The sequence below is a fragment of the Vitis riparia genome, chromosome 7 (genome assembly GCF_004353265.1).
Source record: "Vitis riparia cultivar Riparia Gloire de Montpellier isolate 1030 chromosome 7, EGFV_Vit.rip_1.0, whole genome shotgun sequence".
NCBI classification, from domain to species: domain Eukaryota; kingdom Viridiplantae; phylum Streptophyta; class Magnoliopsida; order Vitales; family Vitaceae; genus Vitis; species Vitis riparia.
The window spans coordinates 27,586,855-27,602,135 of NC_048437.1; the positions used below are offsets into that span (position 1 = coordinate 27,586,855).

General features: G+C 36.3%; 2 protein-coding genes across 2 annotated transcripts; both read right to left on the reverse strand.

The window, feature by feature from the left end:
• Positions 1–1,330: 1,330 nt before the first annotated feature.
• LOC117919001 (autophagy-related protein 18a-like) lies at positions 1,331–5,455 on the reverse strand. Its single transcript, XM_034836010.1, has 4 exons — positions 4,516–5,455; positions 2,618–2,825; positions 2,167–2,293; positions 1,331–1,620 (listed from the first exon to the last, which is right to left on the reverse strand). Exons 1-4 carry the CDS (start codon positions 5,362–5,364, stop codon positions 1,530–1,532), a joined length of 1,275 nt encoding a protein of 424 aa, XP_034691901.1. The 5' UTR covers positions 5,365–5,455; the 3' UTR covers positions 1,331–1,529.
• A 1,462-nt stretch (positions 5,456–6,917) lies between these two features.
• Positions 6,918–9,944, reverse strand: LOC117919447 (autophagy-related protein 18a-like). Its single transcript, XM_034836654.1, has 4 exons — positions 8,960–9,944; positions 8,096–8,303; positions 7,300–7,426; positions 6,918–7,213 (listed from the first exon to the last, which is right to left on the reverse strand). Exons 1-4 carry the CDS (start codon positions 9,848–9,850, stop codon positions 7,123–7,125), a joined length of 1,317 nt encoding a protein of 438 aa, XP_034692545.1. The 5' UTR covers positions 9,851–9,944; the 3' UTR covers positions 6,918–7,122.
• Between the last annotated feature and the right edge of the window lie 5,337 nt (positions 9,945–15,281).

The window sequence follows — 15,281 nt, forward strand, 5'->3', positions numbered from 1 at the left end:
ATGAAATTTCAGAGGAACATTATGAATGGGACCATTTTCATTTCTATATATGCCATGTGAATCTGGATTGTTAATTATTTTATACATTTGGTCAGGTAAATATGACTCAGTTTCACATGGTCTATGTAAGAGGCCCAATGCTACACTCCACCCATGTACTTTTTTTTTTTTTTTCTTCTCTCTCTCTCTGAAACATTGGAGCTGTATGGCTGATTGTGAGTCTGTGACATATAATTAAATTCTTTTACTATTCATAGGGGTAAAAAGGAAAAAAAAAAAAAAAAAGTTGTGTTACTTGGAGGGGTGTGTGGTCCAAGGCAGAGTGATGATTGTGGGATATCAGGGAAGGAAAAGAAGCGATGATTGCGTGATGAAAATGGTGTATAGAGGGGGGGTGTGACGATGGAGGTAGGCATGTGGGTGGGTGGGTGGGTGGATGGGGGCAAAGCTGCTGCAGAAAGAAAAGTCAGAGGTGAGTCAGTCTAAATCACAGTTTTCAGTGCACCAAATTTGGGGACCTTAGATTTCATCTTGAGATGTGTTCTCATTTCTTGTCCCCAAAGCTTTTTTGGGGCTTATCATCAAACAAGCTTTCAGGCTTTCAGACCCTTCTTCTTGCATAATTGCATTGTTGGGAGGTATTTGCAGGTTGGTTACCACTCTTTCTGACCCCTAAACCATCGAATCAAGCTAACCAAGCAAGATTGAAGTTACAAGGGCAAAAATGAGGGATTTTGATAAATAAATAAATAAATAAAAGCAAAAAATAAGAAATTCACAATAACTTAAAAATATATATATTTTTTGAAATGAGATCTCTGATAAACAATTTCAAAATCTATAATATTTTTTTGACACATGGCATCTAGTTTATTTAGTTAGTAAATTTATATTTTACTAGTTCCTTCTGTCACATTGTGTTACTACGATAAGTTATCTTTCTTATCTTCCTCATTTAATATTTGATTTTTTGGGGGCTATAGACAAAGGGAAATAAAAGGCATGGGGAAGCACAGAGGACTAGAAGTCTGAGCCATGTCACTAGCTATTTTAGGACTCTGCCATTGGTATTCCCTCACTTAAACATTTTTTTCTTTAAAAAAAAAAAAATGTACAACCGAACCCTGAATGATACATTAAACAATTATTTTATTAAATTAAACTAAAAATTAAAAATAAATCAAAACTGAAGAAGAAGAGAAGATAAGGTGAAGTTGAAGAAGAGTGTGATAGGCTGGAATGAAACTTTACACGCTGTTATCTCACATGCCACTACTCAGATCTCACAGAAAAGAAGAAATTAAACAATGAAAAGGATGAAGACAGTTGCTACACAAATTTGCTTTAATTTGTTTTCATATTGACTATAATCAGTATATATAGATTGTGACCCATCTACACTGAGATACTTACAATAGATTCGTGTAGCCATCCATAGGTAAGGGTAAAATGCAAGATAAAAACCATAATGAAAGGGAATGTTATATACATGGCCCAGATATAGAACGTACAAGTAACCCAAGCCCCTATTACATAGCATTTTCAGGTTTAAGGAAGTTGTGGTACTCCAGCTGAATCATCTCTCCACCGCTCACTGCATCGAACTGACATCGATAGAAGCTGCATTCAATCATTCAAATTCAAGTGAATATCAACAATTTTATTTCCAGTTTCTTTTCTAACAGAAAACGTTATGATGAATGTGAAACAAAAAAGAAAAAGAAACATGGGGTGGTGGAGGGAAGAGAGAGAGGCAAAAACATGGGTTGCGGGCAAAGAAGAATCAGGGAAATAAAAATATAGTGGTCAAAGAAAATGTCTCATGCAACCTTCCAGATGCAATGTTTTAACCTATGCTAGAAAGAAGGAGATGTTCCCTCTCTTTAAAGGAGATGTTTCGACAATGAATAGCTTACTAAGACTGATGACTGCATGTGATGTAAGGTCAGCAGCTCTCTCCTGATCAACAAGCAACTTGAAAATCGCTTGTTGTTCAGTAGAAGCCACTCTTCCCTCCAACCACAGCCCAGGTGATAGTCTGGTGAATTTATGTGTATACTTCCTAAAAAGTCAAAATTGAGCATGCCAATAGGAAAATTTCAAAGTAACAAGCAGTTATATTGGATTACATAAAGTTTGTCCTCTTTGAGCTTGGTGTTCACTTACCTTCCATCCATTCCAAGAATTACCACAGTATTCTTCTGGTGACCAAAAGCAACAATGTATTGAGAACCTTCAGGCAAGCGAAACTGAGCCACTGACCACTCTGAGCTAAAATACTTGGGCAATACTCCTGTAAGTAAGAATTCAAGTAAGTTCTAAGCCAAAGACACAATTTATTATTAGCCTTCAACAGTCAACACATTGCCATTGTCTAATGCATCTTGTTCTTGGGGTCTTGCTCATCAACTCTCCATCATTACTTCCTAGTAAGCAACAAGTAATGACAGATGCAGGGGAAGCAAAGAAAAACAATTGCATAAAAAAAGTGTAAAAAACAAGGGACAGAAAATCACAAATCAAAAGTATTGAGAGGGACAAAAAAGTGAGAGTTTCATTTCACAAGATCACTAATTTGGTAAGAACTTGCATATACACTGAAGAAAAGGTGCCTTACCCTTGATGAAAGAGAGTGATGAGGTGGATGATGCCACTGCCAGATTGGAATTAGATGCACCACGTGACTTGTCATTCCCAGGGGATGCCAAATTAACCTTAAGGCTGAAAACATGGACAGTGCCCTTGTCACTTGAGACTACCAGCCACTGTGCAGTTGAAGAGAATGCCATACTATAGATCTCTGCTCTGTCAGCACCCCTTCGTAACTGCATTAGATATCCAGTTATTTGCAATATATCTACAATGCTATGAACTCAAAAGCATAAACAAACATGAATACAAGTAGTTCAGGATAAAATAATTGCAAATTTGGATTCCCAGCAGAAACAAGAAAAGTTCCCCACTTGGCAAGACCAGAAGGAGCATGTAGAGACATTCTTATCTTTAAAACCCCCAAAAAAAAAAAACAAAAAGAAAAAAGAAACATCTTACATTTCCTAATGCAGGAATTGATTTATGTAGATTCCCCAAATTAATTAAGCAACAGATTATGTAGATCAATTGTCTCAAGAATACTGGACAAGCCCAGTTGATTCATTACATGGATGACATGTGACAAAACCATGATCAGATACAGTGCATTAGAGGTAATGGTTCGAAATGGAGACTAACATCTTGCTTTAGAAATCCACATTTTCATGATATTCCACATAGAACAAAAAATGTCATCAAAGTTTAATGAACATAGAACAAAACAAACCTCCTATGGTCAATGACACAGGCAGTATAGTGATAACCTCTCCTTGATTCTCTGTTTCCTTTTCCATGAATTGTTCTGCATGAGTTTAGTGATTGTAAATTGGCCTGAAGACACAAAAACTCAGCCCAAATCTTCAGACCATAACTCTACCTGCATCTTTGTATGGGCATGCCTCAGCACAATGTGCAGCCTGAGACCAGATAATGCCTACTTCATATTGTAGGTGTAAGGAATTGAAATGACGATAAAAAAAAATCCAACCTGTTTAGTTGCCACTGAACTAAGGCTACTTATACTTAAAGATCACATTTGTTCTACTTTATTTCTTTCTTTAGACAAGCCCAAAGTGCAGCAAGCCTGCATCCAGGGCTTCACGCAAGTCCATCCTGGCCCTGCTTTGAAAAGCAATCTGACCCAATAGTACAGCAGGGGCCATGCAAGCGTGCCAGCAGGGACAATGCAACAGCATAAAGGTTTGGGGTGGGGTTGTGGGAGGTTCCAAGTTCAAGTCCCACACTGGGGACCAAAAAGGGGGAAAGTACCTATAAAAAAAATTAGTCAACAAATGAGTAGAGGAACTAACAAATAGTTCATATATTCTCTCCCAAATATGGTAACTTGGCACCTCAGAAGTAAATTCACTGTAACCCACTTAGGTTTCCCGGTTCAGCTTAGGCCAGATTCAGCTGACATATTTGGCTTGACAGCTTCAAAGGACTGAGCCTAACGTTTCTTAATTGCGCAGCAGATTGAATTGCAATGTAAAATTTCCCAATCTTTCCAGAGGATCTATGTGCAATTACAGCATGCTGGGTTATGCATGTGAAGACATATTTGCTCAATTAAGAGTGATGATAATTTTGTCACACCTCAAAATGTAGGCACCAATGTCAATTCAAAATAATATGAAATGAAAATAATTCTGAAGACTAAAATTTCAACCATATCAATCCCCAGTTCTAGAATCTCATTTAGGCTTTGAGGGCATGCTAAGAGAGGCATACACGGGGCATCCACAATTATGCAATTAAGAAATTTCCAAACCACCAAGTTCCACACACAAAATCAACCAAATTTCATAAATCCATAGCTATATTCAACAATAGATTGCATTTCAACGAGAAATTTGAAGCTCTATTTCATATGATCCACTAAAAGTTCAGAATTTCCACTGAATGAGAAAAACTATTACGTACCTCTTGGAGCAATACCCCATCCATTGTGTTGTAAATCCTGACCAGAGTCCCCTTAGAGCTTGCAGTCGCAAGCAACTGCCCGTCCATTGAGAGCGCAAAACTCGCAATTCTGGATTCATGGGCCGCGATGAACTTGGTCCTTTTAGACGCGTAGTGTTCAACCCTAACCTGCCCCTTCTGCAAACCGGGACACACCAGCACAATAGACCCAGCCACCTGCGAAACCGCGCAAAGCCCCTTCGGATTCGCAATCGTCTCCATCTGATGCAAAAGCTTCAAGTCCGCGAAATTGTAAACGAAAATCTTCTGCTCCAACACCACCACAATCCGGTCCAACTGGAGACGAACCGCTCGAACCTCCGACCGAAACGAGAGCTCGCCAATGCACCGACTCTCATAATCGTCCCAGATCATGACCTTGTTGAGCGGGTACTGAGGGTCGGAGCCCCCACCCACCAAGGCCATCAAATTAGACACTAACCGCATTTCAACAACCCCAATTCCCCCGCCGCGGTCCAAATCTCGCCGGAATATCTCACGGAAGGGGTCACACGTATAGACGCGAAACCCCCTATCTGTACCCGTCGCGAAGCATCCGTAGTCTTGGTTGAACGAGATGTGGAGAAGAGACGGAACCGACGATGGCGACAGACGACCATCCTGGATGTTAGGGTTAAAGTTTTGAGTAGGCCGAGAATTCGGCGGCGAATCGACATCCTCCAGTTCGGTTCTCTGAGACCGCTCCTCATGATCAGGCAAGTCTGACTTAGCGTTAGGGTTCGGGTCAGAGCTAGGGTTAGGATTTGGCCATGGAGGAGAAGGAGTAGAGAAGGCAGAGAGAGTGGCCATTGGTGGAGAAGCAGGAATTTGAGAGGAATTTAGGTGCGACTCTGCAACAGCAAAGTGCGTAATAATAGTATGTTTGTTGGGGCCTTCGTGATATTTGGCAGTTATTCACAGAAGTTGAGAAGTTTTTTCCACGCCACTGGGACAGCTCGTCTTTGCCTTGTATTTTTCTATTCCTGCGTATTTCTCAATTTATTTTCAGGTCCAACCAATTTAAGATAATTAAATTGGAGTCCAAATATTTTTAGGGTTTTGATAAAACCCTAAAAATATAAAATATGATGAATCCAAATCCAAATACAAATCCACGAGTTGTTTACACTCTTAATTATCGCTTACTCCAAAGATTTTTGCAAAATTATCATCCAATCGTAGCTCTAAATCATAATTTTGTAATTTCCTTTTTCAAAAATTAGAGTTTAAATTTATATTTATTTTATGTTATAATAATGAATTTTAGACTTCTAGAATACATTCTTTTCATGTTATTAATCAATTATAATAAATATAATTTTAATATCAAATATTAAAATTGAGAGACGACATATGTGACATGTTTTGTATTTCTTAACAGAATTATGATAAACGTGTATTTTGAAATTTGTATTTAAAAATATAATTATCTAATAATAATTAAAAGAAAAAAAAAATCAAAAGAATAGAGAATTAATTGCTTAGAAAAAAAAAATTAAGTATTGTAATGGAGTGGGACTCTTAATATATTATTGTAATATTAGATTTTTTTATATATAATAAAAAAAATGTTAAGAATATCATTATAAATATTTTAGATTAGGGGAGGAAAAAGTTATTGGATAAAGATAAATATATAAAAACTATTTAAATTGGATAAAGATATACCACATGTTTCGTATTTCTTAACAGAATTATGATAAACATATACTTTGAAATTTGTATTTAAAAATGTAATTGCCAATGGTAGTTAAAAGCAAAAAAAAAAATCGGAAGAATAGAGAATTAATTGCTTAGAAAAAAATTAAGTATTGTAATGGAACGAGGATTCTTAATACATCATTGGAATATTAGAATTTTTTATATATAATAAAAAAATTATTAAAAATATCATTATAAATATTTTAGGTTAGAGGAGGAAAAAGTTATCGGATAAAGATAAATATATAAAAACTATTTAAATTGGATAAAGATATACCAAGGGGGCTAGTAGTTTATGGTGGATATAAGAAGTAGAGAAACGTGTTTTGATAATTGTATTTAATTTTATGGTATAATGAAATGATTTTTCTCATTCATAGATATAGGCATGATAATTAGGTGAACTCCGAGATGAAATTTTTTTGAAGATTCAAAGATGATAACAAAGCATAAATGATAAAAGTAATTTTAATTGAAAGTGGAGTTGATATCCTGTATAATGGAATTTGCCTCAAGATTATTGAGAAGTCTCATTTTTTATAAAGAATATTGTTTAAAATATTTTTTTTGGTTGATATAAAATAAGGAAGGTTGGTAATCTAAATTATAAAAAAAGGTTGTCCAAATAAACCCGTCCACACAATGGCAAATATGAAGACAAGTATGAAAAATGAGTACTAATCTCTCTTCTTTTTTTTTTTCTTTTTTTTCATTAAATTTCATTTTTCCTTGTTAATGGTAAATTAGTCTTAAACTTTGACCTATCTATACTCGTATATTTACACCACAATGTACCCATAGGCCACACCTAGAAGGGGAAAAGGGGACAAAGGGCACAAAGACCCAGAGAGAGAAGGATGTCATCCATTAGAAAGCTTCTTCTGGTTTAAGGAAGTTGTGATACTCCAGCTGTGTCATCTCTCCCCCAGTCACAGGATCGAACTGACATCTATAGAAGCTGCATTCAAATTCAATTCAATTGCTTATCATGATTCCATTTCAGATCAACTCTTCTCACAAACTTATGTCAAGAATATCTCTTACCTTCCATCCATTCCCAGAATTACCACTGTGTTCTTCTGATGACCAAATGCAACAATATACTGAGAACCCTCATGAAGGCGGAACTGAGCAACCGACCACTCAGAGCTGAAATACTTGGGCAGCACTCCTGCACATGAAAACCTAGTCAGAATTAGAATCAAAAGGATAGAACTTCAAAGCTTCTGTTCAATAAGAAACGCAATAGACATGCCCATGATGATTATCCAAAAACTGATAAATAAATAAATAGAATCCTGAACCCCATGGCCTAATCTCTCCTATTCTTCACTTCCATTAGTTGATACTCTAGTAAGCACCATCCAGTAACAGGAACCAAGAGAAAGCAGTTGCATTCAAAAGGAGAGAAGTGGATACAGTTGCATTCAAGAGTACACATACAAGGCCCGATGATCTGTATTATTAAAGTTCCATCCAATATGTGGTCTTGGAACTATGGAGATCAAGCAGTGAAGCCTATTTTAACTTTGCATATGCATATTCACATAATAGCCAGGGGTGTCAATTCGTGTTACTAGATCATGTTCATGTTGTGTCAAAACTAGTTATTCGACATAAGAAAAACACGACATGAATGATAATTAGGTTAAAACAATGAAATTAAACACAACCTAATTATCATACAGCCTTGTGCAACCCATTTAATAGAGTTTGGCATTTTGCTTGAGTCAGTATAATTAGCCTCCCAACCTCACATATTTATAACTCAATTGACCTGTTTATTCAAAATCAAGAAAAATGGTCAGCCTCAAGTCATATTCTAGAAAAGGCACCTTACCCTTGATGAAAGAAAGAGATAAGCCGGATGATGCAACAGCAAGATTGGCATCAGATGCACCATGGGACTTGTCATTTCCTAAGGATCCTGAGTTAACCTTAAGCCCAAAAACATGGACAGTGCCCTTGTCACTTGATACTGCTAGCCACTGGGCAGTTGAAGAGAATGCCATACTGTAAACCTCAGCTCTATCTGCTCCCCGCCGCACCTTCATTAGATATTCAATTAATTTAAATCTATGATACATGTCAAATTCTTGCAGAAAGATGAATGGTAGAATAAGTATCGAATAGCAAGTAATATGAGTTTCTAACATAAACAAGAGCTCCTCTGCAGTTCAGAAAAATTGGTTCATTAGATTAATCCACAAGTAGACAAAGGAAGTTCATTTATACTTGTTTCTTGCAACGCAGAGTACTATTCAAGCTTCATTTATGGCTATGAATCCCAGAAAGGATTAACCTTCAATCGATACTTACACTGCAGGTTATTATTGTGCGAAGACATTTTCCGTTGTTCTCAAATGAGATTGAAGGTGATCCTAGCATGATAACTACAAAAACCAGTCACACTTTGAACTGTTTGCTAACAGCAACAGCTATCCAAATTGAGGTTGTACGTCAACTGTGCCTGTGGTCTCCACAAGAAGTAGAGGAGGAAAAAGAAGGGACGTGGCTAAATGAATTATGCTTCACAATCTATTTCAACAAGAAACCTAAAATGGGGAAATTGGGAATACTACTTTTATAATAACCCTAATAGAGAAACATCAAAATATCAATAGCCTATGGCCCATTTACAGAATCACCAAAATTTCAAGTTCACTCCTCAAAGCGCAGAACTGAAAAAGGGCATATGATGTACCTCTTGCAGCCGTGTGCCATCGGAAGTATTGAAAATTCTAACCAGAGTTCCTTTGGTGCTCGCGGTGGCGAGCAATTGGCCGTCCGTAGTGAGCGCAAAACACGCAAGTCTAGAATCATGGGCCGCGAAGAACTTGGTCCTCCTCGAAGCGTAATGCTCAACCCTGACCTGCCCCTTCTGCAACCCTGGACACACCAACACAAGCGACGCAGTGAGCTGCGAAACCGCGCAAAGCCCCCTGGGATTTGCAATCGTCTCAATCTGATGTAACAGCTTCAAGTCCGCGAAGTTGTACAAGAAAATCTTCTGTTCCAAGACCACTATGATACGGTCCCGCCGGAGCTTAACTGCTCGGACCTCCGATCGGAATGACAGCTCTCCAATGCACCGGCTTTGGTGATCATCCCAAATCATGACTTTGTTGAGCGGATACTGCGGCTCAGGTCCGCCGCCAACCAGGGCCAGGATGTTGCACCGGAATAGCATCTCCACGACGCCGATTCCTCCGCCGCGGTCGAAGTCTCGCCGGAAAATCTCGCGGAACGGGTCGCAATTATAGATCCGGAAGCCGTTATCCGTGCCCGCGGCGAAGCAACCGTGGTCCTGATTGAAGGAAATATGGAGAAGAGACGGTATAGAGGATGTCGAATAAGATACAACTTCACGAAGATTAGAATTAGGGCTTTGAACAGTGTGATGATTTGGAGAAGAAGAAAATGATTCATCCTCGCCTCCATCTCCGGAGAGGCCGGTTCCCTGATGCTGACGCATTGCAGTGGGATCCTGAACCGCCGGAGACTGCTCGGGTTGGCTCTGCTGAGAGAGAAAGGTCGAATTAGGACTAGGGTTAGGGTTTGGCCATGAAGCAGACACGGCGGTGAGAGTCGCCATGAAAGGGCCTAGTTGCAATTTCAAAAGATTATGGGGTGACTACAAAAATATCATAACCAAACGGAGGAGAAGATAACTTATAAACTGAAAATACAGATATGTCCTCCTCGCCTCGCTAGATTTGGTTGAAACAAGAATGGCGCCAAGTCGAGGACATTCTTGTCATCTTAGCATTTGTTTCCTTTATGATCTATTAGCCCATAATTGTTCCTTGATTCGGCGACACGAATCGTGGTTGAGAACATGCGACTTCGCTTTGTCAGGAAGCAACCGTACCTCGATTCCTTTGGGCTACCACATCTTTCCGATCCGGCCCATTTTCAATTGTGGCCCATCCATTTGAAAGGGGCCCAAAAGCCTATCCAGATAAAAAATAAAAATTTCACATGGTTACGTATTAAAAAATAAATTGTAACGTTCGAAAAGTAGCTGGATACAATTACTTTTAAGTTTAACATGATCAACATAGATTCATTGATTAAAAATTGATTTAGATTTAATTTAATGGCAAATAAAATAAATAAATAAATCTAATTTATATCAAATTAGAAGCGCATTTCACTTATTTTAACTAATTAAATAATTTAAAAATATATAAAATTTTAATTAATTTATTTTTTATATTTCTAGCGGAAAAACTAAATATGATAAAAAAAATTTCCTTTCTAATTTTTTTATTTTATTTTTTCCTTACCACAAGTTGGGTGAAGATGGTAAGCATAGGAGGAAATTTCCATGGAAGGTGGGGGTGAAGTGGAGACAAACTGTCCTTGAGAAAGTCTGATTATTCTCAGAAGTCAGAAGTTTCCCTCCCCATTGTGGGTTGTGTCATCACTGTCATGTAGTAAATGAGAAATTTCGTGGCACATGAAGTTTCTCAAAGCTGGGTTTTAGATATTAAATATATAGTATGCTTCATGCATAAACTGCCAAATTTGGAGATAATTATTTCTAAGTCACTGATATGAATAGTCTGTCCTCAGATTTCATAGCCACTAAAATTTCCAACCACCCGACTATATATAATAAGCTAAAGGAACAGCTAGAGGCCCATGCCCATCATCTCTCTCAACAAACACCCTTTATGATTGAGCAGATTTTGCTTTCCTTGCCTCTACTGCATTCACATTTTGTTGACTTGCTGGTAGGTTTCACTGTTAGGAAGGGAGGCTCGAGCCTCGAGGCCAGTTTCAATATGGAGTGGTCGGGGTCGGGGTCGGGGTCGGGGTCGGGGTCGGGGTGATTGTATGTATGTATGGCTTCAGTTGCCGACGAGCATTGCAATCTTAAACCAATATGGTTTATGACCCTCATATTTCCCATACTTCAAAATGCATTTTTACATTAGAAAACAAACACAGCCTTAACTTTTCTCACCGCTACAAATCAATTTAAAAAATCAATTTTAATTATAAAAAAGCAGAGGTCGATCCTCTAAAAGGGCATCGTTTAGGATTTAGCTATCTATATATATATATATATGATTTTTATTTGATCAAGAGTATGGGTCACCTCATGTATAAAGCCCAGATACATAACGGGTCTTAGATGATAGACCTAAGACTCGTGATGCCCAATAGTCCAAAGGGTCTGATCCCTAAGGCATAGAGAGTATAAATATAAGACTAGGTGTTTGTTCTTGAGATCACATCTTTTGAATTAGACATACAGAGAAAGGTGGTACCTTCTATAGTTTTAGAAGATCCATACCTTATCCATCTCGAGAAATAATGGACTCAAGTGTACTCCAAAATAGAAGTACACTCCAAAATAGAAGAAGGTATGCTTTAAATGAATTGATATATATATATATATATATATATCTGTGTCCAAAAATGCCGTCAAGACACCCATGGCCTACTTAGTCTAGGTTTGTTAATGGCCCATGACAATCCTATTTTTAACTTATTTTTTATATTTTAAATTTTGTTTTAAAAATCATTTTTACATATAATATTTTATTTTTAATCTTTCCTCATATTTATATAATTATTTTTTTAAAACGAGTAAAAATAATAAAAAATATTATATTTTCTATTTTAAAAATAAAAAATTATTTTCTATTATTTGATTATTAAATATATTTTCCCTTTTTTTTACCTAAAATATTTTTAATATTTCGATTTTGGTATAACCATATGATTGAGTTTATTACCGAATTCTTAAATAATACTTTAATTTAAAACTTACAATATATATTTATTATTTTTTTAGCATGGAAGAAAGATGATTTAATTGCGTACCTACATGCTTTTTTGACCATTTAAAAGAGTGGAAAATTCTTGGAACCCTTCCTTCCAAGTTGATGAAACAATATTGAATCTTTAAAATCTTGAATTACCCGGAAAATTTTATATTGACTTAAAATTCAATTAATTTAGCAAATATAAATAAAACTCTGTTGTTTATCTTTTCATATTTTATAATTACATGTAATGTGCATTTTTTGAGTAACAGTATTACCTTAATTGGACCGAAGATGCATGTGTTATCCACGTGACCTTAGGGATGGCAACGGGGCGGGTTTTTTCGGGTACCTACCCCGCCCCGCCCCTAATGGGACGGGGTTAAAATTTATTAAACGGGTTTGGGACGGGTTTGAGATTTTTTTTTAAAACCCGGGACGAGTTCGGGTATTGCCCCACCCCGCCCCGTTTACATATAAAATTATTTTTAAAATTTAATTTAATTTAATTTTAAAATTAATTTAATTTAAAATTTAATTTTAATATTTTTAATATATAGATAATAATAAATTTTTTTAAAAAATAAGTTATAAAAAATATAATAATTTTATTATTTATAAAATATACTTATTTTAATGTAATTTAAAAATTTTAAAGTAAAAAAAAAAAAAAAAAAAAAAAAAGCTAAACGGGACGGGGCGGGGCGGGTATGGGAATTTCCCATACCCGCCCCGCCCCGTTTATTTTTTTTAATGGGACGGGGATGAGAATTGATTTTGCTAAACGGGGCGGGGTTGGGATAGGGGCGACCCGTCCCGAACCCGCCCCGTTGCCATTCCTACGTGACCTATTTAAATGAGGGTAAAAGTGTCATTTCATTTCAAAACCCTATCCAAGTCCTCATCTACCTTCGTTCTCCTCTTTTTTTTTTTTTCTTCCTCCCCAAATTGCAGCCAAAGCATATTAGGAAGTGAAAATGATAAGAAAATTGTGATGATGCAACATCTTTCTAAACCTTCATTTTCCTTCTCTTCTTCTCTCTTCACTCTTTCTCTCTCTATTCCCTTTCTATTGAAAATTCCATGTTATAAAAGTGCTTTGGTTTTTTTTTTTTTTTTTTTTTTTCAAAAAGCTTGATTTTTTTCCCCAAAATTTCCTCAAAATTTCCACCAACTTTCTAAAACATAAAAATGAAACCCTAACCCTAACCCTAACTCTGAGTAGTATACATGTTTCGTGTGATTTGGGTATTGTGTTAGGTTTGTTTGATTGTTATTGTTTTTATGGGTTTTTGCACCTTGTTTGGTTGACAAGAAAATCAATTGATTTTTTTTTTTCATTATAAATTTTGAATATGGGACTATTTGAATTAGTTGATGTAATTTTTTAATAATATTATTATTTTTTTGGTAAAACTTTTTGAGTTTGGTTCCATTCACCATAAGATTTGTATATCTTGTTCACCAAAATTATAGTTTCTGAGGCCGAAACTTTAGGAAAATTCCAGCTGGCAATCAAAGGATGAAGAAGAGAGTTGGGTTGGGGATTTGAGTGTTTTAAAATGAAATGACTATTTTGTCGTTAGTCTCCGCACATGTTTTTCCATCCAAAAAAAAAAATAACATCGTATATTAAAAAAACCTTTATTGAGATAAAAGTACATTGCTCAATTTTAAACTCGATAAAACGTGTAAAACATGGTATAAGTTAAAGAATAAAGTGTAACAAAATATATATATATATAAAGGATACAACCTCTGTTCAAAAGATGAAAAATAAAAAAATGCTAATTCATCATATATTCATTTATCAACTCCCATCATTTTCTTCTCTTTTCTTTTATTAATCACCGAACACATCTCTTTTTCAGAAATCATCATAGTCGTCCTCTTCATCACAACAATCGTCACATGCCAATTCATCATCATCACATGCCAATTCATTGTCATCATCACATGCAGCAGTGTACCCCTGCTGCAGACAATCCCCTGAAATATTCAGGTTCAGTTGCACGTCTACCGTTGGTTGGACGTGCACTTGAGGCCTTGGTGGTAGCTGCGACCGCGGTGGCGATACCACGTGAGCAAGCGGCTGGCCAAACTCGAACGTGAACTTGACAGCCCCTTGTTCGCCTCCGGAGGAACTCGTCACAGGATAACAACCGCTGCTGGAAAAGTTGTGGTTCCCAACCTTGTCAAAGAGTGACTTCACCGGGATGCTGAATTCTCCAACGATCTTGTCCCCGAGAGATCGCTCGCAGTAGAATTGGAAGTTGAGGCGCTGGAGGTTGCGGTGGAGGGAGGGGTCATGGAGGGTGAAACTGAATTGGGTTTTCCAGGTGGGGTCGGTGCCACCTTCATAGTCCACAGTGGTGGAGTTCCATTTGCCAACAGGAATAAAGGGATCGCCGGAGATGGAGACCAGGGCGTAGACCTTCATCCGAAATATCCTCCTCACGTCCTGAAGATCTTCAGCCGAAATATTTCTGATAACCAAAGATCTGCAGAGCTCCATGGTTGATACTTGATAGAGAGCAGAGGTTTGAGTCCTCTTGTATTTATATCCCTTAGGAGCTTGACCAAGTTCATCTCCTTCACTCATTCCTCTCTCTATCTCCTCCACATCTGCAAAGACTGCAATCTTGACTTCGTCTTCCCTATAAACGTACAGTCTATTAAGCGTTTGAAATTCTACAGAGGACCAAGCCGACTCCCATGACATGCAGGACATTTGATGGGACAGAGGTACTGTGGACGCTGGCTTCACTTGTTATATTAGAAAATTCAACACGCTTTCCTACATAATTAAATTTTTTAGGTAATGTATATCATATTACATTTAAAATAATTATATAAAATAAAAAATATATAATAATTTTAAATTTTTAAAATTTTATATCTCAAATTAAATGATAAAAATAAAATAAATATATTAATATTAAAAATTTTATTAAAAAACATATATAATGTTTAAGTATGAATATATATTTAAGATTAAAGAAAAATTATAATATTTAATTTTATTTATATGTTTGTGTATTACATTATTTTCTAAATTTAAAAATTATTATATTAATTAATTTATATTATTTCCATATTTATTATTATATAATATTATAAAAATAAATATGAATGTAAATATTTATTTTTATTTAATGGCTTGAGAGTGAAAACTACTTTCTAATTTCTATTTTGTCAAAAGAATATTTTTTTTTTTTTTTTAAGAACAAAAAACTATTTTTGGAA

Excerpts from the sequence above, each read along its gene's own strand:
- LOC117919447 (XM_034836654.1), bottom strand. The coding sequence starts at position 9,850 with ATGGCGACTCTCACCGCCGTGTCTGCTTCATGGCCAAACCCTAACCCT. Across the intron at positions 8,304-8,959 it reads ATGGCACACGGCTGCAAGAG|GTGCGGCGGGGAGCAGATAG; the intron begins GTACATCATATG and ends TATCTAATGAAG. Across the intron at positions 7,214-7,299 it reads ATTCTGGGAATGGATGGAAG|CTTCTATAGATGTCAGTTCG; the intron begins GTAAGAGATATT and ends ATTTGAATGCAG.
- LOC117919001 (XM_034836010.1), bottom strand. The coding sequence starts at position 5,364 with ATGGCCACTCTCTCTGCCTTCTCTACTCCTTCTCCTCCATGGCCAAAT. Across the intron at positions 2,826-4,515 it reads ATGGGGTATTGCTCCAAGAG|TTACGAAGGGGTGCTGACAG; the intron begins GTACGTAATAGT and ends TATCTAATGCAG. Across the intron at positions 1,621-2,166 it reads ATTCTTGGAATGGATGGAAG|CTTCTATCGATGTCAGTTCG; the intron begins GTAAGTGAACAC and ends GATTGAATGCAG.